Source organism: Puma concolor, chromosome D4 (assembly GCF_028749965.1).
Source record: "Puma concolor isolate L17-30 chromosome D4, mPumCon1.1.hap2, whole genome shotgun sequence".
In the NCBI taxonomy this organism is placed as follows: domain Eukaryota; kingdom Metazoa; phylum Chordata; class Mammalia; order Carnivora; family Felidae; genus Puma; species Puma concolor.
In genome coordinates this window covers 58,511,817-58,535,571 of record NC_141679.1, presented here as the reverse complement: position 1 = coordinate 58,535,571, position 23,755 = coordinate 58,511,817, and the positions used below count along the sequence as shown (strand labels likewise).

General features: G+C 51.8%; 1 protein-coding gene across 1 annotated transcript; it reads right to left on the bottom strand.

Annotated features, from left to right (window-relative positions):
- Nucleotides 1–1,558: 1,558 nt before the first annotated feature.
- On the bottom strand, nucleotides 1,559–21,436 carry GLIPR2 (GLI pathogenesis related 2). The gene is made up of 5 exons (XM_086683495.1): nucleotides 21,282–21,436; nucleotides 12,004–12,112; nucleotides 11,552–11,655; nucleotides 9,555–9,632; nucleotides 1,559–3,106 (listed from the first exon to the last, which is right to left on the bottom strand). The coding sequence occupies exons 1-5, from the start codon at nucleotides 21,292–21,294 to the stop codon at nucleotides 2,946–2,948; spliced, it is 465 nt and encodes a 154-aa protein (XP_086539621.1). The 5' UTR covers nucleotides 21,295–21,436; the 3' UTR covers nucleotides 1,559–2,945.
- Nucleotides 21,437–23,755: the final 2,319 nt, after the last annotated feature.

Here is a 23,755-nt window from a genome sequence, read left to right as displayed (position 1 = left end):
CAGACCTCACCTCCAGGGGCGTTTCAACTAGTAGAGGATGGGTGGGGTCAGGCCTGTGGTTGCATCCACCCCTTTGCCCCCACATCTTTCAGCCTTAGGGGCATTTTGGTGGAGGAGGTGGCCGGGCCCCTTTACGTTTGTTTCAGGCACCAGAACACCAGGGCAGGAAGTCTCTCCAGTTACGAAAGTTGGGCACAGGGGGTGTCACGGGACCTGAGAAGATCCAGTAGACTTAACTCTTTGTGCCAGACCTGGTACAGCCTGACAGACTGCAGCCCCGAGTGGGGAAGGGAGCACAACTCTGAGAGCACAGGGCTAGAGCCTGGAGCCAGGGTTCCTAATTCCTTCCTCTGCTCTCTGGCGACAAAGGAGAACTGGCGATCTGGCTTGTCTTTGGCTCTTATTGATTTTGGGAGTTGCTGTCTTTAAGAGATCCATTAAAGAAGTGAAATCAATGCCCACCCGCTCAGCCAGCTTTGTTGCCTGGCTTTTCTTCAGCCTGGAGTGCTCTTCTGGTCAGCTTTTTTCTTTCTCCAGCCAACTGACGAAACAGACTCCAACCTCAAGAGCCTGGCTGCATGCCAGCATCCACCCCCCTGTTATGTGTGTGCATTGGGTGGAAGGTGTCCCTGGGAGCCACCAGGAAGTTCACTGACTGGTCATTCAGTCCCTGTTGCTCAAGGTGGTTGCCCAGGTGTGGCCTCAGCCCAGTCTTTTTATTCCCCCCATCCTCAGCTTTCTGACCAGCTCATTATTTGGTTGAATAAGACTCCCTCAGGGAGGGGACCCTACTATTCTAACCTTCTGGAGAACAGCAGTTGACATTATCATTTTGTTGGGAAGCCCTGAAGATGAGGGGTGTGTTTTAAAGATACACCGATTTGGGGCCCCTGGGTGGCTCAGTTGGTTAAGCGTCTGACTTCGGCTCAGGTCATTATCTCACGGTTGGTGGGTTTGAGCCCGTGTCAGGCTCTGTGCTGACAGCATAGAGCCTGGAACCTGCTTTGGATTCTGTATCTCCATCTCCTTCTGCCCCTCCTCCGTTCATGCTCTCTCTCTCTCTCTCTCTCAGAGCTAAATGAACATTAAAAAAAAAAAAAAAGACTTAAAAAAAAAAAGTAAAGATACACAGATCTGGCCTGGAGCTAGAAAGCTCACTCCACCTCTTTTGTACCTCTAACAACTGGCTTTCTCACGTCTATGTATTTTCAACTGGCAACTTGGCTTGCATATAGTTTTGGCTTGCCATGGCCCTCATTCAAACCCATGGCATCTGAATTTTTTCGGGGCAACCGGCAAATTCTCTCCTCAGGTCTTAGCTAAATTCCTGGTCCATGGTCAGCCCAGGGATTGGCTGCCCTTGGATCACGTGTCCAATTCAGCCCAATCAGCTGTGTGAGGGTGGGTCACATGGATCAAAACATGGCTGCCCAAGAGGCACCAAGTACAGGGGAGAGGTTGGAGGTATTCAGAAGCTTGAGTTACCTGAGGCAGGAACCGACAGTTATGATTACCTTAGTCACCAGTTAAGAATCGGGCACGAATGACATGGAAGATATTACACCAAAGAAAAAGATTTTATTGTTGTCTTAGTCAACATCCCTGGGTGAAACGAAGGGCACAGCATGAGGCTGTGTTCACAGTGTAACACAGACCTTCAGGAAGCACGTTTCCTGACTGGCCTGCTCAGACATCTGTCTTTAAGCCGGCAGCCTTCCAACTCCCACCCTTGCTATCTTAGGACTCGAGATGCCAGTTTCACGCCACTCAGCCTGGCATCTGGGTTGGTTCTTCCCACATGGACCATGTGAAATTGTTATTCAGGGGAACTTTGTGTAGTTTGAGGCAAAACACAGAAGCCAATTGGCGATTCTAACCCCCCACCCGGGATATCTCCCTGGAACGCTTGGGCCTGTCACACATTCCTGGAGGGGCCGCCAGCACAGCTGCAGCCACAGCCGCCAGGAACAGGCCCGGCTCCCGCCCTGTGTGTGAGGGGAGGGCAGAGGCTGGAGGGCTTCCTCTGGGGGCCCTGGTGAGCTCACACTCACCCCCACGCGCACTGACTTCATCTGTTGGATGCTTGGCCGCGAGCCCAGGCCTTGTGAGGGGCTTTCTCCCAGAACAGGCCCTGGGCCACCTGGCCGGGGTGGGGGAGGGGGCAGCTTCGGGCCTGACCCAAGGCCTTAGAAACGAGAAGGCACATACTGAGCTCTTCAATGCCAGAGGATTTTAAGAAAAAAGGTGGGAGGGGGCAAGGGTGGTGGTAGTGGCGCTAGTTTGCTATTTAAAGGTAGAAAATGCAAGGAAGTAAAATTTTCTCTCCATTTGTTCTTTGGCATTCCCATCAGAGAATTCCAGGAGGCAAGCAGATGACATCATGTCTTACAACGGAGAAATCCCAACGATGCTGTGAAATGGAGTTGCTGCCCTCCCCATGTTTCCAATGGAAGCTGCTTTATGTTTATGTGTTTAAAGCTGTTTTATGTTACATTTACACGCGAGTTTAATATTCCTAAGTATCTACCAAAAGTAGATTACAATGCAAGAAGATCACACAAAATGAACTTCACTTCTAAGCATCGCAAACATTTGGAATAGAAAAAGACCAGGGATGGATATTATAAGAAATATACAAAAAAAAGTTTGCTTAAAAAAAAAAAAAACCAACCAAACGTTTTAAAGTTGATTTTTTCCCCCTGAAGTCCAAATTATTGTGGTCTAGGTAACCATTAGGATAAAGGCTTCATTGGCTCCTTCCTTTGATAAGAATAAGTTCATGCATAACCGTATATCCAAGCGTGTGGTGCAAGAGACACTCACACATGCATCACACACACACCAAGCGCGTACACCCACAGGGACAGACACACCGCTGAGTTTTTGTTGTTCCAGGAACTTCGTATCCACGCTCAGTCTGCCACCTTCCCATTACGTTTAATGAATTACTTCTTTGGAGGCAGGACATTTTCTTCAAAGAAGCCCTGGTTGACGACATTCCCTGCCGGGAAGTATCGGGCCACCACGAAGGAAGACCCGTCGCTTGCAGATGCCTTCCCCACTCCCATCTTCTTCGTATTCTTCCACACCATGGCCGTGAAGTGTCCTATAGGGGCACAGGCAGGGGGAGAGGGAAACAGGTCAGTTAGCAGAATCTGGAGAAGGATGTTTCAAAGGATTCTTGAGCCCTGCACTGTCTTGTAAGGCTTGGGAGGCTTCATCTTCACGCACACCAATCAGAGGAAGGAGACATAGAACACTCCACCTACCTGATTTTCTGAGGCGTCACGTCCTCTCAATCAGCCACACAGATCCTCCTCACCCCACCAATTCTCGATGCCCAAAGGTTTCATGGTCTCCCAGAGATCACGACAAAGCTGAGTGACCCCAACAGTTAGGATGACACCCTACCAGCACCTGACTCCACCCCTCCCTGCAGACTGTAGTCTTCAGGGTCACTGATGATCTGTCTCCATGTTCTTCCCCAAAGACCCCTTTTTGTCTCTATCTCACTTGACATCTTAGGAACATTTAATAGGGTCGACTCCTCCCCTTTTCGAAGCACTCCCCTCTTTTAGTTTCCACGACGCTGCCCTCTCCGGGCATCCCCATCTCACCGCCTCTTCTTCCTCCTCTTCCATCTCACTTGTAAATGTTGGAGGGGCTTGCGCTTCCCAAGGCTCAGTCCTGGGCTCTCTGTTTTTTTCTTGCTGTACTCTTTAGGTAATTTCATCTTTCCCTGGCTCCCAAATGTATTTCTCCAGCCCAAATCTCTGTATTCCAGATACAACTACTTACTTGACATTTCCACTTGGATGACTCATAGGCAAACCTATCCAAACCTCATCCTTGATTTTGGTTCCCCGCCCTCCCCATTCCCCCACCACCAGAGTTGCTCCTCTTCCTCCCTTCCATTTCCATTAATGGTCCCCTTATGCACACAACCCTAGGGGTTGGTCTGTATCCCTCCTTCTCCCACATTTCTCCCTCAACAATGCATCATTCAATCTTGAAGATTTGAACTCCAAAACATATCTTAAGTCCATCTACTCCCCAAACTTTGGTCTCAACCACAAACTTTCTCACTTGGACCACTGGGATAGCCCTTGATTGGTTCCCTAGCATCTGCCTTTGCCTCCTCTAATTCATTTTCTACCAAAGTAGTCGGAGTAACCGTTTTCAGACATATCTGTTTACTTCCCTGCTTAAAAATCCTTCAACCGCTTCCAATTGCACCTAGAATAAAAGTGAGGAAAGTGAAGGCTTTGGCCTGATGGCCTCCTTTCCATTCCTTGAGCACATCAGGTTATTTCCCACCATGGAGCCCTTACACACACTGGCCGTTGTGTGGACTGCTCTGATGATGACCAACATCATCTTGTCCCTTAGGCCTCAGCCTGAATATCACTTGCGCAGGGAAGCCTTTCACAGTGACTCATTTCCTGAACACCTCCCTCCCGAGATCATCTTATCATACCTTGTTTTTCCCCTTCAGCATTCTTACCATTTGCAATGTTCTGTGTGTTTGGTTTCTTGCTAATCTGCTTGGCTCTTTGACTAGGCTAGGAGACTCACAGGGGCAAGAATGAAATTGTTTCAGTAAATTCAGTACCCTGGAACAGCCTGGCACATGAAAAGTACAAACTAAACCTTTGTTGAATGAATGAATGAATGAATGAATGAATGAATGAATCAAATGAGTGAATGAATGAAAAGGCATATGGAAGAACCATCTTAGACTTGGGTTCTGCCCTCACTGAAGTGCAGGCTTTCTATTTTGAGCTCTTTGAGACCTTGACAGGTTAGAGCCTCCTTCAATTTCCTTTGCTCTGTGCCAAACAGCCCAGTTCCTTCTCAAGCTACTGTTGACCCTCCAGACACTTCTATGGTTTGCTAAGCTGCTCAGCATCTCAGGCTCCCTGCCCCTCATCCACTGCTTCTTTCGAGCTTTTAATATAGCTCAGCTTCCAACTCCCCTTCTGCTTTGGGGTCAAAGAGTTGCTATAGTGGCTTCTTTGCTCAATGACCATTAATACTTCTGTCTCCTAGGAGTAGAGGTTGGGAGTTTATCCCTCCCATCTTCACTGTTGAGGACTCACAGAGATCCTCTGACAAGTCAATATTTACTTCCATATCACAGAATGGCATTCATTTGCTAAAACAACACTGAAGAGACTATGTTTCCTCTTTGAGGGTGGGCACCTCACCTTTCGTATTGACCACAACATACCCAGTGTTTAGCACGGAGCTTGGCACAGGTAGATGCTCAATAAGTAACTGATGAAGAACAGAAGAGACAGAGGGAAGGAGGAAAATTGTGATCAGAGGAGCTAAGTTTCCCACAAGGCAGCTAAGAAAGAAAGAGGGGAACCACTTTACGTCCATTAGGATGGATATTATTTTTTTTTCTTAAAGAAGAGGAAAATAACAAATATTGTTGAGGATGTGTAGAGATTGGAACCCTTATGCATTGCTGATGGGCATGTAAAATGGTGCAGCCACTGTGGAAGACAGTATGGTGACTCCTCAAAAAATTAACTATAGAATTATTATATGATTCATTAATTCCACTTCCAGGTATAAACCCATAAGAACTGAAAGCAGAGACTCAGATATTTGTACACCAATGTTCACAGCAGCATTATTTACAATAGCCAAAAGAGGGGAAAAAACCCAATATCCACCAATGGATAAATGGATAAACAAAATGTTGTATATATACATATAATAAAATACTATTCAGCCTCAAAAAGGAGTGAAATTCTGGTACATCCTACCTCGAAGATGAACCTTGAGGACATCATGCTAAGTGAAATAAGCCAGACACAAAAGGGCAAATATTAATGACTCCAGTTATATTAGGTACCTAGAATAGTCAAACTCATAGACACAAAAGTAGAAGAGTGGTTGTTGCCAGAGCTTAAGGGTGGGGAAATGGGAGGGAAGGATGGGAGTTATTGTTTATTGGGTTCAGAGTTTCAATTTGTGATGACTGAAAAGTTCTTGGCAATGGTTGCACAATATGTGAATGTACTTAATCTCACTGAACTGCATTCTTAAAAATGGTTAATTTTATGGCAAATATATTTTACCACAAAATGGAAGGAAGGAAGGAAGGAAGGAGAAAGAAAGAGAGAGAGAGAGAGAGAGAGAGAGAGAGAAAGAAAGAAAGAAAGAAAGAAAGAAAGAAAGAAAGAAAGAAAGGAAAGGGAAAGAGCGGTAGATATTCACACTCTTCCAACCCGACAGTTGATATCTTCCGTTGTGTCTCATGTATGGTAAGGACTGAAAAAATGTTCATTGATTAAATTGTGTGTTTTGCCCTATGGTTGAACCCCATTTTTATAACTATTAAATTTAGGTATACTTTTTTGCTTTGTCTACATCCATAAAAGATTTGAGATTACTAAATTGTGAAAATAACCAAACATAAACACTGATGAGTAGAGTTGCCGTGATAAAAATCAAAGCAAAAACTAAAGGAAAGGAAACCCGAGGCTCAATTATGTATCTTTATCACATATCTTTAGACTTGTATTAACCAATGCCCAAGAAACTCTGATTTTCACCTCAAAATAGAGGAGAAACACTTCTTGCCAATTCACCCTTGGTCCTTACACTTTTGAGTCACAGCTCCAGGCTTTCGGCAACTTTGCCAGATGTCACTGCTTCTAAAAGCTGCCTTTTTATTAAGGCTCAAGCCCTTTTTCACACCAGCCTTTTCTTTCAAGAGAACCACATGCTTTGGCTACTGACCATTCACTCTCTCTGCTGCCCAGACAAGGACGAACTGCCATTTATCCACCGCTTGCCAAGGAAGTGATTACAGACACAAGGTGCACATCAGCAGTTTGCATGCCTGTGGAAGCCTTTTCCAAACAGATGAGACTAAGTAATTTTTCCTCTGGCTGGGGAGGTCTCTGGTTACGGAGATAATTAAGTATGGGTATTCAGAGATGAGTTAAAGAACATGACTTCCTTAGCAACCATCAGATACACAGTGGTTTCTAACTAAATCAATTACAGTTTCTTCCCCACCCCCCACAAAAGGGATCACATCCTCTTTTCTGCTATGGACCCAAGCTTGCTAGAATACACATTTGGAAAGCATATTAAATACGTTACAGTATATTCTTGCAAGGGAATAACGTAAAACAGTAAGAAAGAATGAAAAAGCTCTTTTTGTATTAATAGGGAACAATCTCTGGCAATCTGCTGCATGAAGAAAGAAAGCGCAAAACAGATCATATATCTGACACATAAAAAAGGGGAAAAAGAGAACATATTTACACAAACGCTGGTATAAAATCAGAACAACTCTCGAATGATACCCAAGAAACTCGTATCACTGGTTGGAAGGGAAAGTTCTGGAGACCAGGGATGGAAGGAAGACTTTTTTACCTTATACAGTTTGCAAGTTTCATGTCATGTAAAAGTATTATTTACTCAGAATAAACAAACCAACCGACTCATTAAAACAGAAAATAACAAAGGAATTGCAAGAAACCATTTCTTTCCACACAACACATAGCACAGAACTGTGTCCTTTGTCACAAGATGCTGACCCAAGGTGGGTGGGGATAGATTACAGGATATTTCAAAGGCCCTTCCCCTACATCATGGACTCAGGCCAGGAAATCCCTGTAAACAGCAGCTCTGGGGAGGCTGAGGCACGGGGAATGGGCCCGAGGATCTTGAAGGGTCTTGCAGGCTCTGACTATAACACCGTCCAAAGCTGTGCTTCTGTCTTAGGATCAGGCTGTCTCCCCCAGGCATTGCCCACCGGCACCTGGGACAGCATAGGGGCTAGTTGCTCTGAGGTTTTCCTCTTTCGGGCTGGGAGATGTGGGTCAATAGGTTGGACAGGCGGTCAGTGATCAAGGAAAGTTGAGTCCCATTCCCAGCTCTGACCCTTGTGAGATTCCCACCTTGAAGCAGGGGCCATGGAAAAAGCATCAGACTGAGGATAGGAGATATAAAAGAAGACTCTTCCTCTTTATGGCCTCAGTTTCGTCCTCTGCAAAATGGGTAGGATAAAGCCCCGCCTACAAATGGTGTTGTGAGGCTCACGTGGCTGTGGCTGTGGAGGCACTTTATAATTGTCAAGTGCCACGCACATGAGCAACGCTAATAACTCACTCTGACACATGTCTGATTGCTCGCGAGTCTTGCTCACGGGGTAAGCAAATCCAGATGCTCTGAAATAAAATGTCTTCTGGACGCCGAACTTTACGAAAAGAAGACAGGTCTGCACATACATCCTTAAACACTGGTGGGAAGCTGTTCCTGTTCCCTTCCTCACCCCTTCAACTGAACTGCCATCCAACAGTCATTTCTTACTTAGGGCCCTGACAGCGGCCTCCTTGTCCCCAGCCCGGGGAGCTGAGAGGAGAAATGCCTCAGCAGATGCTTCCACCTCTGCCCCACAGTCCTGCCTACACTGTCGAAAGAACCCCTGCCCAAAAGGGTGAGCAGCAAACCACAGGAAACAGTGACTGGCTCCGACAGCGTGTCACTTCCTGCTTCGGAAGAATGCTCCAGGGGGTGAGAGGCCATAGTGGCCCCACCCATGGGTGGGATGGGGGAGGGGAGAGGGAAGGGGGTGGGCAGAGAACCCCCTTTTCAGTTTCCCTGGTGCCTTTCGGTCAGAGAAACTCACAGCCCCTTCTGACGCATCCTGGGCCGCAAGTCGATCTGAGTCGGTTCTGAGGAAAGAGGGTGTCAGGTGAGGGAAGCCTGCTGAGGGGCAGGAGGGAGCCCAGAGCACAGAGCAGCTGGTGGGGCTGTAGTAAGCTGAATGTTTCCCGCTCACTCTGGAGGCCTCGCAGAAAAGCCGATGCCGGTCCCACAGCTGGCCCTTCCCCGCATCTAAACACCAGCTCTCAATGTCCCCTAAAGGCCACCACCTGGCCCCTCACCCTCCGGGACAGGGGAAGCACAGGGAGTCAACCCAAGTTCACAAAACTGACAGTGCTGGAGCCGAGAGCAGATCTAGGCTCTCTGCTCACCTGAACCCCAAACTGGAGAGAGAAGATGAAGGGGGAGGCTGGGAGGCTGTAGGCGTGGGAAGCACTTGGGAAGGGTTTTGGGGGAGGGGGGGAGTGGGGAGGGAGTTAAGACCAGGAGGAGAGAGTGAGCAGTTTGGCCCTTTTCCTGAAGAGAGGGCTTTCGAATATTCTGGCTGTGGGCCCAGGCTGGATCGGAGGGGAGCGAGACTGGTGGTAGGATGATGGGCCGTAGCGCCACTCCCGGGAGCAAGCACTGGGCAGCGGTTAAAATCCACAGCCTCCTGTGACACACACACTCTAGTCATCCGGAGAACTTGGAGCTGGTGGGGAGGGAATCCGCGGCTCGGGTGTTCTCAGATAGAGGGGGATGTGTGCGTGTTGGGAGAAGTGATGGCGAAAGAGAGCTTTGCCCTTCGGGCAAAGTCATACAGGAGAAATACGGAAGAGGTAAAATAGGAGGGAAATGGCCGCTTTTCAGAGCGTTAGTTCCTTTCCAAAGTGCAACCCTGCCCAGGACCAGGCCACTGGTGCGATCCCATCACTCACCAGTCCCAGAAGTGAAGCCGGGCTGCTGGAAGTTGTAGTTCTTGATTTCACTGTACCATCTATCAGCCACCTCCTTTCCTGCAGGGAAAAGACACTGCTTAAAACTCAGCAGTGGAATTGGGGCACCTGGGTGGCTCTCTCTGCCCCTCCAGAGCACATGCTCTCTCTCTCTCTCTCAAGATAAATAAACTTAAAAAAAAAAAAAAAAACAAAAAACCCAACACCTCAGCAGGAAAATCAACTCACTCACTACTCCTTCCATCTTCTCCCGTTAACCCCAAACCACCCACCCCACAGTTAGATGTCTGATAAAGCACCAGTGAGCCGAGATAGGGACTCCTGCCCAGGAGTGTATCTAGGCTGAAGAGAGAGCTTTGTTGGAGATTGGGAAGAGCCCTGGCCTGGGGTTGGAGGACTGCCTCTGTGTCCCTGCCCTACCACCAACTTTCTATGTAATCCTAGGCAAGGCCTTCCTCTCTCTTGGCCTCCGTACAAGGGCTGACTGCAACGTACTCCAAGGGCTTCTAATGATGCTCTGAGTTTTCGGGAGACTCTGCCCTCATCCCACCCAAAGTCTGTCTCCTGAAATATCCACAGGAAGAAAGGCAGTTGGGCTGGTGGGCCAGGGTCTCCACTGCAGGCAGAAGGGTCCTCACCTAGAGCATCGGCTGGCCCCCGCCGGGCAGGTGCCGGTAGGAGAAAACCCCCAGCATCTCTCTGGGAGCTGTTGGTGTCGGGACCACAGCCGGGAGCCTCAGATCCCACAGCAGTTAGTCCCACCCTGAACTGTGATTTGTGCGTGAATCACCTGGGGCGCTTGTTAAAGTTCTGACTTCAGGAGGTCGAGGGTAAAGGCTCTGAGTCTGCATTTCTTGGCCGGTGGACCACACTTTGAGTAGCAAGACCTTACACAACAGAGGGTACACACTGGCCTCACCCGGGGAACACTGAAACGTTGCTGAGGCCTGGGGCCTGCCACAGCCTGTATCAGTATCTCCGGAGGAACCGGGTGTTGGGATTTTTTTAAAGCTGCAGAAGATCCAGGGCGGGGATAAAGACAGCCTAATGAAACAGAGATGGGGAAACTGGGGCCAGAGAGGGTAGTGACTCACTCAAGGCTCCATGGGGAGCCAGCGCAAGGCTGGAACCAATCACATCTGTTCCCACCCCTTCGGTGAGACTTCTCTCCCAGGCCCACCAAAGCCAGTGGCCTGAGCCTGGAGAGGGGGCCAAAGGCGCCCACCTTCCTGGGGAGCATGCGCACACCTCTCCCGGAGGCCCGCTGCTCTGGGGAAACTGGGAGGCCCACAGGGCCTCTCCCCCACCCCCACCCACCCCCCCCCAGGGAACTCCCAGGAATGTCAGGCCCCAGAGGGCACAGTAGCTCTCTCCAGCATTTTCCTAAAAAGCCGGACAGCCCTGTCCGAGCCAGGAAGCTCAAGAATGTTTGGTCAGTGTGGGGGGATCATCATTCCAGGCTGTGACCTTGGATGGAGGAATTGTCTTTCTCTCTTTTTTTTTTTTTCTAACATGGAAAAAGCTCAATTGCATTTTTCTGGTGATAAAAGTTAATACATCAACACTTAAAGAAAAATGTGAAGAAAGTACAATTCTTCTGTAGCTGGGGATACTGAGGCGCCCCCAGGGTCATGCTGAAACCCTGTACAAAAAGGGCACAGAAATGGATTTGTCTCCCCCGCCCCCATTCCTCAGCTGGGAGCTCTTCCGAAGGGGAGGGCTGGGCAGTCTGACTCATCTCTGTGTCCCTGGCACCCAGCACAGGCCTGGCCCTGAGCCGGCCATCGGAGAGTTTGTGGTGACCAGCCCCTGGGAACAGAGGCAGAGGGTTCTGGGGCGCCTCTCTCTGGGCCGGTGGCACCAAGGCCACACGGAGGAGGGTGCTGGGGCCAGGAGGGGCCTGAATACTGGATGTCCCAGGCCCAGCTCAGGCGGGGGGGGGGGGGGGTTGGCGGGGGGCAGCTGAGAAAGTGACCTACCTGTCTGATCGTAGGAGGCCCATGCCAGGTTCTCTCCGCACTGGCCGCGACTGGACTCCGGGCTGTGCTTGAGGATCCTCGTGCTGGCCAGGGCCTCCGAATACCTGCCAGAGTCCATGTACTTCCTCAGAGCGGGTGCAGCCCAGGGAACCCCAGAGTATGAGCCCTAAACTGGTGTGGCTGAGATTCCTTCCCTGCCCCAGGCTAGTTGCACAAATCAGGAGCATCGTGCCAGCATCTCTTCTGAGCCCCCAACAGTCTCATTTCACAGAGAAGCAAACTGAGGCTCGGAGGAAAAGGACCTGCCTAGGTTAAGTGGCTCAAGGATTATTCAAGCCTGGCTGCCTCTGCCCCCCAGTCCTATGTCCGTCCAGCTACCCCAGGGCCCCACCACGACTGCAGCCACAGCGCCACGAAAGGTCAGAGTCACCCGGGGCTCTGGGGACACTCACTGCTGGGCCTCCCGGTTGAGCTTCTTGCAGAGCTTCAGTGGGGGGACGCCGTGCTGCTGCCGGTACTCGTTGTGGGCCTTCAGGACCTCATTATTAAACTGCTTGGAAGCTGCAATAATTTCAAAACGGAGAATGTCTCAGTGCAGAGAAAAGACCCACCAAAAGCAGGATGGCAGGCTTCAGAGTGACGCCCAGCTCAACCCTCAGGCTACAGGGACCGGCCGCTGCTGCCCTTGGGCACCGGGGCCAACCGAGCAACCACGATGCCCTGCTTCATACCCCTGATGTCACCTTCCACATCTCCGCGCGTCTGCACCTCACGGGTCACCTAGGGCCTTATGGACCACATTAGGGATTGGGGTCTTTATCGGGGCAATGGGAAGCGACTGAATGGGCGCAGGGGGCTGGGCTCCTGAGATCTGTGTTTCTGAGAGATTCTGCTGGCCGCTGGGTGGAGGATGGGCTGCAGGTGCACAGAAGACGCAGGGGGGTGTGGGCGGGACAGTGAGCAACGGAACCGGAACCGCTGGGAAAAAAATGTGCGGAGACTGGATATCTCAGACTGGACCCACAGGATGTGGTGGGGACCGGGAAGAACAGGCCTGGCTGTGGTGAGGGTGACAGGGACAGGTGAAGAAGGGGAGTAGGGGGGACAGCACCGGGGAGGTGGGGTGAGGGACAGAGTGGAAAAGAATGTGGTGGTGTTGGGGAGCAGGGTGGGGTCCTTCCAGGGGTGCACTGAAGGGAGAGGTAGAGCCTGGGCCCAACTGGGTCATGACCTCAGAAAGGACGAGGTGAAGGAGGCTGGATTCAGGGAGAGAAGAAGTGGGTGAAGGCAGAGTCAACAGTAGACAGAAGTCACAGCAGTTTGGATCTGAGATGGAACCCCATCCATCCCACACCTTCCATCCGTCTCCCCGCCACTCGTCCATCCATCTTCTGATTCGTAATCTATTCAGCAGCAGCAGCAGCCAGCCATCCACCCATCATCCACGCATCTGTCTGTCTGCTCTCTGAGCGCCTTCTCTACTCCAGGTCCTGGATTATGTGTGAGAGGTCCAGAGACAAATGTCCTGCCCTCAGTGAGCTCGCAAACAGAAGGGAGACAGCTTTGTACACAGACACTAGCAAAGAGTATGAGAGGGCTAAGGTGAAGGTGAGCAGAGGGCAAGGGGAACTTGGAGAAAAGCAGACTAACGTGGGCCGGGGGATGGGGAAGGTGGCCCCTTGGATTGAGGCCCCAAGGATGCCTGTACAGGAGCCAGTCAGGCTGACTGCGAAGTCAGTGAGCACCAGTCTTAGGCATCTGGGAGTGCCCCTCTGTGAAATGGGGTGAGTTGGGTGGGTTACGAGTAAGAGCCATGGCGGGGAGGGCGGGGTGACACTGAGCTAGTCCCATCTGGCGGGACCCTTCCCTGAGGCTTGGCTGTGGGCAGCAAAGGAATAAAGTGGAGGATTGAAAGAAGCGCCACTCCTATCCCTGCCCCCAGCTCATTCACCAGGCTGCCTGTCCTCTCCTCTCCTCTGCTCTTTTCTTCGCCCCAGAGGCTGAGATGACCCAACAGGGAATCTTCCTCCCCTCCCTCAGCCAGATTCCCCATGTCCCCTGGGGCTTCGGATCAAATCCCACTGGGTCTCTAAGGAGAAGCAGAAGGAAGACTTGCCCTCAGGGAGCTCTAGGCTAAACACGGCCATGAGAGGTGAGGCAATGCCAGTGGTGGCTAGCTGCCCGAGGGGGTTCCAATGACCCGAAGAGTTAGGACCCTGGGGGCCCAGCACTGCCTTTCCGTGAGGTCTGGTCACAGCAAGGCACCGGCAGGGGGAGGCAGGGCTGAATGGCAGGATTTGGGAGGCAAACACGGGGTGGGGGGGGGGGAAGGGGGGGGAGGTGGGGGCAGACATGGGGACACTGAACAAAGGGGTGATGGTAGCTGGGCACAAGGCAGAGGCGGAGCTGCGATCTGAACTCTTCAGGTCTTTGTGTCCAAGAAAGGGGCCAACCCCTCGTTGGTATGAAAGGTAAAGATTTCAGGTTTATGGGAGGGAGGAAGAAAAGGGAAGGAAGGTACTGTTTGGAGATCTGTTGTACGACAACGTGAGTATACTTAACACTACTGAACAGTATACTCCAAAATGGTTAACATGGTAAATGTTATGTCATGTGTGGTTTTTGTTTTTTGTTTTTTGTTTTACCACAATAATAAAAAAGATTTGGGGTTTAGCATGTTAATGTGGTATTTGGGATAACGGAGTCACAGAGGTTCTTAAAGAATCTCTCGGGTGGAAGCCATAGCAACTCAAGGGGACCAGAAGGGGTTCCTGTTGGTGACGTGCAAAGGAGTCAGCAGGGCGACTCGGCGGCCAGTAACCCACCAGCTCCCGGGCAGCGCACTGCTTGTCCTGCACGAGCCGGTGTCCAGCTGGTGTGCTTCACGCAGCCTGGCCCCGGCCTTGTCTGCAGGTGGCGACCATCTGTAGTGTGTCCAGAAGTGGTGACAGGGTGGAGACGGGGCCGGAAATGGGGGTCTTATAAAGAATGGGTACAATGCTGGGTATGTTCATCCTGCAGATCAGACTTTGGAAGACACAGTGGAGGCCTCTGATGGATTCTGGGATCCACAGGGCAAAGTCGGAGTCAATGGGTAGAAAAGGCAGGATGATAGAGTTCAGCTCAGCCTAAGAAAGATCTTTCTCTCAATCAAAGCTTTCTAAAAACCGACAACCTCACAAGGTAATGAGCTCTCCGGCACTGGGGGAATACAAGCAAAGTGATTTCTCTCAAAAGGATTCAGGCACTGGAGGCCAGTCAGATGACTTTCGAGTCCCTTCAAATCCTGAGATCTCATAAGGTCCCATCAGGGTGGGGTGAGAGGAGACAACTGAATGACCACCTCAGACTTCCAAGGAGTTCTGAGCTTCTCTGAGGAGAGGGAGTGATCAAGGTAAGTGTATGTGTACGTGCAGGGGCAGGTGTGGGTGCACGCGGTCAAGGTGGCAGAGGATCCCTATCTGAGGGACAGGCTTGGCGAGGCCCACACTAATGTCCGTTCCAGCTCCTATGTCCTGGGGAGGCCACAGTGGGACACCACAGGAGGTGCAAGGGATTGAGTGGCATGGCAATGCGGACCATCAATGAACGGGGAAGGCTTCCGGGAGGAGGTAGTGAGGAGGTGGAGAGGCACAGAGAAAGCAAGGGCCACCGGGAATCTGGTGTATCCGGGGCTATGGGGAGGAAGGGGAGACAGGGGAGGAGTGGGTAGCTTAGATGAAGCTCAGTTTGTTTACAAGCAGCCCTGAGTGCCAGGCTCAGGTTGCAGGGGACCCAGTAGTGCTGGAGGTCCTGCAGTCTTTTTGGCAGAGAGGGACATATAAGGCTGCTAGAAACTAGGTCACTGCACTCCCAGAATGTGGGAAGTAAAAAGAAACAAAAGTGAAAGTTCCTGTGCCCAATCTAAGCTTGGTGCCCAGAAGCCAAAGCTAGTCACTGTCTCCAGCAGGGCCAGTTTCCTGGGCCAGGGTTTCTAGAAAGGGGTCAGGAAGACTTTTTGGTAGGGGAACCTTCTCTCCCCACCCCTGGCTGGAAGGCATGGGGGCCCCAAGGCCACATCTCCCACTGGCCCCAGAGTCCCTCCCACCTCGGAGGCCAGTCCCCGCCCAGGTGGCTCTACAGAGCAGGGCCTCCTGGAGGCAAGATACCACTTGTGACCACACCCAGCAAAAGGCACACCTCGCTCTGTAGGAAAACCCAAGAACACATCTGCACATAAAGATTAAAAGTCAAAGAAAATCTCCCCATCCCCACATCAGGCAGGGAGAGCCCTCACAGCCACCCCACAATGGGGGAGGGCAGTGATTATGTCCTTATTTTGTAGGAGGGTAAACCAAGGCTCAGAGAGGTCATACAGGCTCAGGGTGCCAGCCCAGAATGAAGAAGGTATCCTTTCTTCTGCTTGCTGACCAACTATTTCTAGGTGCCAGGCCGGTGCACGATCTTATTTACTTATCACCCTTATCACCACCTTTTGTGGGAGCCCCTGGTTTTATTTGTGTGTTTGCTTGTTTGTTTTGATGAGGAAACTGAGGCTACTTCCACAAGGGAAGTAACCTGCCCACGTTCTCACAACTGGTCCAGGGGTAGTAAGCCCACGAAGGGGGAAACCCTGTCCTTAACCCCACACCACGCCCGAGGGCCACGACACAGAGGACAGCGCATAGAAGAGACAGCAGGGTTTCCAGATCCAGGAGGAGGATCAGGTCCAGGGAGGCTGAGTCTTTAGATCCCGAGGAGGAGGAAGTATGAGGAGAAAAGAACTTTCTCAAGAGCCTCCTCCATGCCAAGCCGTTTATGAACGACCTGCCTGAGGGGCCCCAGATGAAAATCAGGGGCTTCAGGAGTAGAAGCTCCAGGGGGCAGGTGTGAGGCTTGAATTCAGAGCTTCTGGAAGGTGGAAGGAGCTGCCTGGGCATGGCTCTCTGGGGCTGAAAGAGGGTGGCAGGACTGGGCTGTCTCTGCTAGGGTAGAGGACACTGAACTGGGATGGGGGCTCTTGAAGGTCTGAACTTGGGGCCCAAGCTTCTAACTGCCAGATAGACTCAGGTCGTGCCCCTCCCCCTCTCCCTGCCCTTGGGCTGGGACAGGCTCCTCCCTCAGCGTTGAATGTCCTCTGAGGCCTCCCAGGGCCTGACTCATTTCTCTGCCCTCTCCAGAATCCCCACCAAAGAGGCCCATCAGGGGTCAGGGCAAGAATTGTGAACGAGCCCCTTCTGTCCCCTTGGCAAGAGGCTGGAAAGCGACCTAGTCCCGCGTTTGGGGCAAAGCTGGTTGTGCTAGTTTATCAGGAAGAAAAATTATAAGTTGATCAAAAAAAAAAAACCACCAAAAAACAAAACAAAAAAAAGAATGAGTTCCAGATGGGTAGCTCTTGCTCTTTCAGCCTGGCTTCCAGGAAATTCAAGAGGCAAATCCCAGCTTTTACTCACTGTAGATTCTAGGACAAGTTGCTTAATCACACTCTGTGCCACATTTCTCCCATATATAAAATGGGGATAACAGTTTCTACCTCACAGGGTTGTTGTGAAAATTCAATGAATTGGTCTATGTAAATGCGTTAGAACAGTTCTGGGACATAATGAACAGTTACTAAATGTCAACTATAATTATCATCATCACTATTGGGCAGAGATCCTTTGGCCTCTGGCCTTCGGAGAAACTGCCCTGTCAAAGCGCTTCCTAGATTAAAACAAATTTTTTTAAGTTTATTTATTTTTTTTTATTAGTTATCTCTATACCCAACAGGGGTCTTGAACTCATGACTCACAGATCAAGAGTGTGCTGGCTCCTTTGACACTGCCAGCCAGGGATCCCGCCCCTCCCAGATTCTAGAGAAAGCGGGGCTGCTGGTATTTAAATTGGTCTTTGATGACTTCTTTCGGTACCTCTGGGCTTAGACATTTGCTGAATGAACGAGTACACAAACAAATAAATGAAAGTCCCACACTAGCACAGAGAAGGCACTAGGATGGGAGCCTTCTCATTGCAGATGAGGAAACCGTAGAACAGGAACGGCTGAACATGTGAACTGCCCAAAGTCACACAATAAGTCCACAATAAAGCCAAATGTAAGAATGTCCCTCCCTTCACCCTCTTCCCTCCCTCAAATCTCACACACTTTCCACTTCATATACGTCTTCCTCTCCCTAAGACAAAAATGATGGTCACTGAAGAGTTGCTCAATTGCTTACTGGAACAAGGATGTCCCGGAGCATTGGGCCCGGCTGCCCCTTTGCGGGAGGACAATACTCCTTGAAGGACTGAAGGAGCCAGGGCCGGGAGAGTGCTTGCTCCGCCTACAAAGCGGCTGTCCCCGTTCCAGCCCCGCTTGTGGCCCCTTGGGCCTGCCACAGGCACTGGGCAAGTCCCTGCCTCTCTGGGCCCTGGTTCCCCATCCGTGTGAAGGAAGGATGACATCTGTGGTTTTCAAAATATCTTCAAAGCAGGAAACCCTTTCTTTGAACTACTCCCCCCCACCTTTTTTTTTTTTCAATAAAATCAACTGATGGCAATGACACAGCTGGGAGTGACCTAGCCCACACAGCCTCCCCTAGCAGAGGTGTGACAGCTCCACCTGGTAGAAAGTTCCTGGGCTAGTCAGTCCCCAAAGGCCCTCTGCTCTGACTTCCCTGGGTGCTGGGCTGGGAGATGTGGGCGGAGGGACACTAAGATACTTAGCAATAATTGCAGGGTGTGTAAGTTCCCTGTGGGGCTGGCATCTCGGGTGAGAAGCATCTGGGGAGCAGGTAGAAAAGTGGTCAGTGTGTCTGAGGGGCAAGCACACAGCTGGGAAGTCAGAAACTTGGGTTCAAATCCCAGTCTGTCCACTTACTGGTCAAGGTGTGAACTTGGACAAGGTGAGTCAACCTCTGTAAATCTGTAAAATTGATAATAACTGCCTTGTAGCGCTGTTACAGACGTTGGTAATGAAATACCTAGTTTCAGGTGTGGCACGTAGTAGGACCTTAATAATTGGTAATCATGATTATTAGGGGCTAGAGGCTTCTACAGAGCCTAAGGTCATTGCTTTTCTCTGCCTCCATAACACGTGCAGCAAACTGAAGGCCAGCAGGGAGACCAGGGCGAGGAGCAGGTCCTGGGAAACTCTAAGCGCTGGGCTGAGTGTCTTCTGGAATTTAAGCTGTGATGGTTGTTTGATACTTTTTCGGCAATGCCCACAACCCCAGGCAGCTCTGGAATATATCTGAGGTTAAATATTAAAAAGAGATTGGCCCCTAGGCGGTGATGAGGAAACTGAGGCCCAGAAGAGGCAGGGGCTGGCTCTTTACCCCGGTCTTTTTGGAACCACGTAAAGCCCCTGTGTGGATAGGTATCTGTGAGTGCTACCGGACGGCAGGCGCAGGTAACCTCAGGCTGGTGGCCTGGAACCCCAAGGCTGGCCCTGTGCTGAAGGCCCGTGGGGCCCAGAAAAGCCACTTTCTCTTGAAGACCCTTAGGGGGGCCAGACACTACCTGGGGGCTCATGGTCTTTGGGACAGCCAAATAAAATGCATGTGGCTAAGAGGGAGATACGCCTGGACCAGCATTCTGGAAGGTCCCTGGGTACGTAGTAGGACCAGCTCTTACCTGCCTTCTGCACTGCCCTCCTCCTCTGAACTGGCCTGACTGTGCATCTCTAGTCCCACAAGGTGTCACCGCCATCCCGCACCCAGACTCACAAGGCTGTCCCTTCTTCACATTCACAGTAAGTTGGTCACCAAGTCCACTTTTGGCTACTATCTCAAAAACCCTTCTCCTCCTCCTCTGCAGTCCTAGATGCCTCCATCTCTCTCTCCTGAGTAACTGCAGCAACTCCCCCTGACCCCCAACTCTACCCTCCCCGTCTGGTCCACCCTGGCACAACTCTGGTCTTGCTGTGTTTAGATCAATGTCTTTCAATGGCACCCTAGGGCCCATGGGTAAAGTCCAAATCCCCAAGACTCTCCAGGAGGCTGCAAAGGTCCCCTCCGCACAGATGTCCCCCTCCCTTGAGCTCCTACCGCTCTCCACCGGCACCTGCCCTGCGGCTTGGAGCCAATCCACCCTCCTCCTCAATTAGCTTTGTGATTCATTTCATGATCCAAATGAATACTCCTGAGGACAGAGGCCAGGCCCTCCACAGCAGTGGGTCTGCGGCTTAAAGAAGAAGCCAGAAACAACTGATAAAAATGTAACGTTAGAGAATTTGCGGATTTTCTCCTAAGGTACAGAGAAAGGAGTTGATTTTCAAAATGCTTTTTCACATCTGCCGCATTCTTGCCCCATCATCACCTATCATCCTGTTCTTTTACTACATGACAACTCCCTATGTCACCTTTCCATACTGGAGATCATAGGGGCCACCCTCACTGTACAGATGGGGAAACTGAAGCACAGAGAAGGAAAGAGCCTTGTTCAAGATCACACAGCAAGCGATTAGCAGAGCCAGGGCTGAAGGCCAGACCCGTCAGGGCAGGGCAGGAACAATGCCAGGGAAGGCCACTTACTCCCAGCATGGGTACCTCGAGAGTCTGGATCTTGAGAAGAGATTCAAGAAGCGACCCAGCCTCACCCACCTGAGGATGACAACCCCAGCTTCCCATTAAGCAGGACTCCTGAACTCTGCTGGACTGCTGTTCACTGAGAGCCTCCTGTGAGGCAGGAACTATGCTGGGACAGACATGGCCCCTGGCCACCAGCAGTGAGGAATCTGTGGGAAACAGGTCCATGGCTGGGGTAGTGTCCCAAGCTGACTGCTGGGAGGGCTGCAACAAAGAAGACCCAGAGTGGGGCCGTCCCTCTGGGGGAATGGGGAAATCAAGGAGGGGGTCCCAGCCCCGAGTTGAGCCTAGAAAGATGGGGAGGATTTGCCACCTCAGCGAAGTGGGAGAGGCAAGGTGGTGGCGGCGAGCACTGGAAAAGGAACCCCGGGGAGGGAGCAGCGTGCCAGCCTCCTAACAGCTGAACGTAGGGGAGTTAACGGGTGACGACCAACTCTCAGCGGGTTCCAAGCCCCGCGGAAGAGTGTGTACTCTCTCACCTGTGGACAGTGGGATGGAAAGCGTTAGGGAGCGACAGGACAGATCTGCATTTTAGAAAGTTCACCCCGACAGCCACAGTGATGAGGATGCGCAGCCACAGGTCCGACGTAAGGGGGAAGCGCGAGTGTATATGCCCGAGTGGAGCCAGACAGAGCCTGGCACAGAGCCTGGCACCGAGGGGGCCCTCAGGGGAGGAGGGACAACGACAGAAGAAAAGGATGCTCAGAGCTGTCCTGAGGGTTGGTTGGGGCGAGCTGTTTTGCAGCCAGAGATGCTGTCATAGTTTGGAGGCTTTTGCCGATTCTAACTCTGCTCCAGAAACAAAGCAAAGCCACGCCTTGGCCGGACGCTGAGCGCTAATCCCCAGCGCCTGGAAGCCCTCCCTGACGCAATCTCTGGCTCGCAGACAGGGGGACCCTCCCTCGGTCTCGCCTTCCCTCCCTCTCTCGCGGTGGCCCGAAGGCCACCCCGGCTTCCTGGCTGCCCCGGAAACCGCCGGCGCCGAGCCCGCGGGCGCTTCGCCCCGCACGCCGCCCCATCCCGCAGCCGGGGGTCTCGCGGCGCAGCCGGAGCCCCGGTCCCGCGTGGCCGCGGCGGTCCCGCTCCCCGGGGAACCAGCCCGCCGCGGGGGACGGTGAAGGCGGGGATCCCCGAGCCGAGGCTCGCGAGCCGTCCCCGCAGCCCGCCCGGCCGGCCCGCGGGCTCACCTGACTTGCCCATGGCCCGCTCGGCGCGCTCCCCGGCTCCAGCTGCCGCTGCGCTGCGCTGCGCTCTCTCGCCCTCCCCGCGCCGCTGGAGAGCCTCGGAGGTGGCCCGGCGGCCGCAGCCCCTCCCCCGGCGCCGCCCGGCCCCCGCCTTATAAGGCAGCGACAGCTGCAGGCGGAGGAGCCCGGGGCCACCCCGCCGGCTGCCCGGAGGAGGAGGCTCCGCGGGCCCCCCACTCCGCGAGCCTCCCCGCCCGGCTTCAGAGAACTCTTGTAGCCAAGGGACCCCAGCGGCTGTCCAGGGCTCTCCAGGTGCGGCCTGGGAGCCCGGGACCTCCCGGATCTTTCAGCCCCGAGCTGCCCCTCTCGGGACGCGGAACGGGGGTAGGGCAACCGCTAAGGCGCTTTGAGGACCGTGGTGCTCACTGTCGCGCATCACCAGGGGTTCGGGGCTCTCCCCACCTCGGCCTGGCCACCAGAGACACTTCAGGCTCCGGGTGCGCCGCCTTTCCCTCCCCAGCGACACTGGGCTTCCCAGGACATGGCCTCTGGTGCGAGTCCGAGTTGGGAGTTCCGGCACGCACCTCGTAACGCCCTGCGTCGACCCTCCTGGGGAGGCTGCCGCTGCCCTGCTCTGACCGGTGGGCCTGTCCCTCACTCCTATCAAACCAAGCCGAATCCCCCAGCCCTGAAGTCTGGCTCCAGACTTGTCTCTTCAAATCCTTAACTTCATCCCATGCTCCAGTCAAACTAAACTTTATATTCCCCAAACATGTAGGAGACTTCTTACCTCCTTGTTTTTGCTGGTGCTGGCTCATCTCTGCCCATTCAAGTCCTACTCATCCCTCAGGGCCTTTGGGTCCTTGTAACCTCCTTTCTTGACCTTGGGGGCAGTGGTCAGTACACACCTGGCACTGGGGAGACAGGGTCTCAGTCACGGCCCCACCCCTGTGTGAGTAGAGGACTTGCATGAAGACACAGCCTGAGTCACCTGCGTGACTCCCCAGAGTAACTCCTAATTAAAGGAAGCTAAATTTAAGTAGGACCTTTCAATAAATGGGCACTGGAGTGAACTGATTTGCTGATTTGCAATACCAAGGGCTTCAAATGTCCAGTAGGGCAAGGGTCCTCTCTACTGCCTCCCCCTGTGTCAGGCTTTCAAACAGTGGTGGAGGGTTAGAAAGAGTGGCCCACCTTGACTCAAAGGGACTTTTGGTACTAGGTGGAGATCCAACCTTTTATGTCCAATGCCCTATCCCATGTTGCCTACGTCCCCCTTGAAATGACCAAATGAACCCAGTAGGAAGAATTCCATATCACCTCTAGAATCTGGAGAAAAGCGTCTCCATCTTAACCAAAAGTTCAAGGCCAGGAGTGGAGATAGCTGAGCACAGTGGAGCCACTCACTGCCTGTTGAGGGGGACCACCAAGTTTCACTCCCATTTCCTTGTATGGAGATGAGGGTGGTCTTGGAGTGGGGGTGGGGCGGAGGACAAAATCCCAACTTAGCGGCGTCTTTGGAGTCTGTGTGGGGTGGGACGTTGTGGACTGTAGAGCCGGCCTTAGCAGCAGGCACGTGGAAGGGCAAGTGTGCCGAGTGGGGTCAGGGCAGTGCCAAAGTTGCCCCCTTCCAAGGGCTGGAGGGGGAGCCACTGCCCAGCTGGTTCCAGTGGGTACTTAGGCAACAGAGACAGAACAATGGCAACAAAGGTCAGACACAAGAAATGCTTGACCCAAGCTAGGACTTCTTTTCTGTCTTATGTCCTATTTAAGAACTCCTTACCTATTCCAAGATCATGAAATGTTTCTGTTTTCTTCTAGAAGTTTTAAAGTTTTAGCTCTTAAATTTAGTTTTAGCTCTTACCTTCATTCTAATTAGGGTGTGTAGTATGAAGTCAGGATTATAACTGTCTCCTTATCTGGCATATGAATCCCCACTTGATCCAGCATCATTTCTTAGAAAGATCTTTCTTTCCCAATTGGCCATATATATGTGGGCCCTCTATTCTGTTCCAGTGATCTATACACGTAGTTTTACATTAACACCACACTGTCTAGTTTGCTGCAGCCTTATAATAAATTTTGAAATCAAGTAGTGTAAATCCTCTCTTTCTTTTTCTTTTCAAAGTTGTTTTGTTCATTTTAAGTTTTTTGCATTTCCATACAGATTTTATTTTATTTTATTTTTTTTTTTTTTTTTTTAAAACGCTTTTTATTTATTTATTTTTTTTAATTTATTTTTTGGGACAGAGAGAGACAGAGCATGAACGGGGGAGGGGCAGAGAGAGAGGGAGACACAGAATCGGAAACAGGCTCCAGGCTCTGAGCCATCAGCCCAGAGCCCGACGCGGGGCTCGAACTCCCGGACCGCGAGATCGTGACCTGGCTGAAGTCGGACGCTTAACCGACTGCGCCACCCAGGCGCCCCTCCATACAGATTTTAGAATCAGCTCATCAATTACTGTAAAACAAACAAA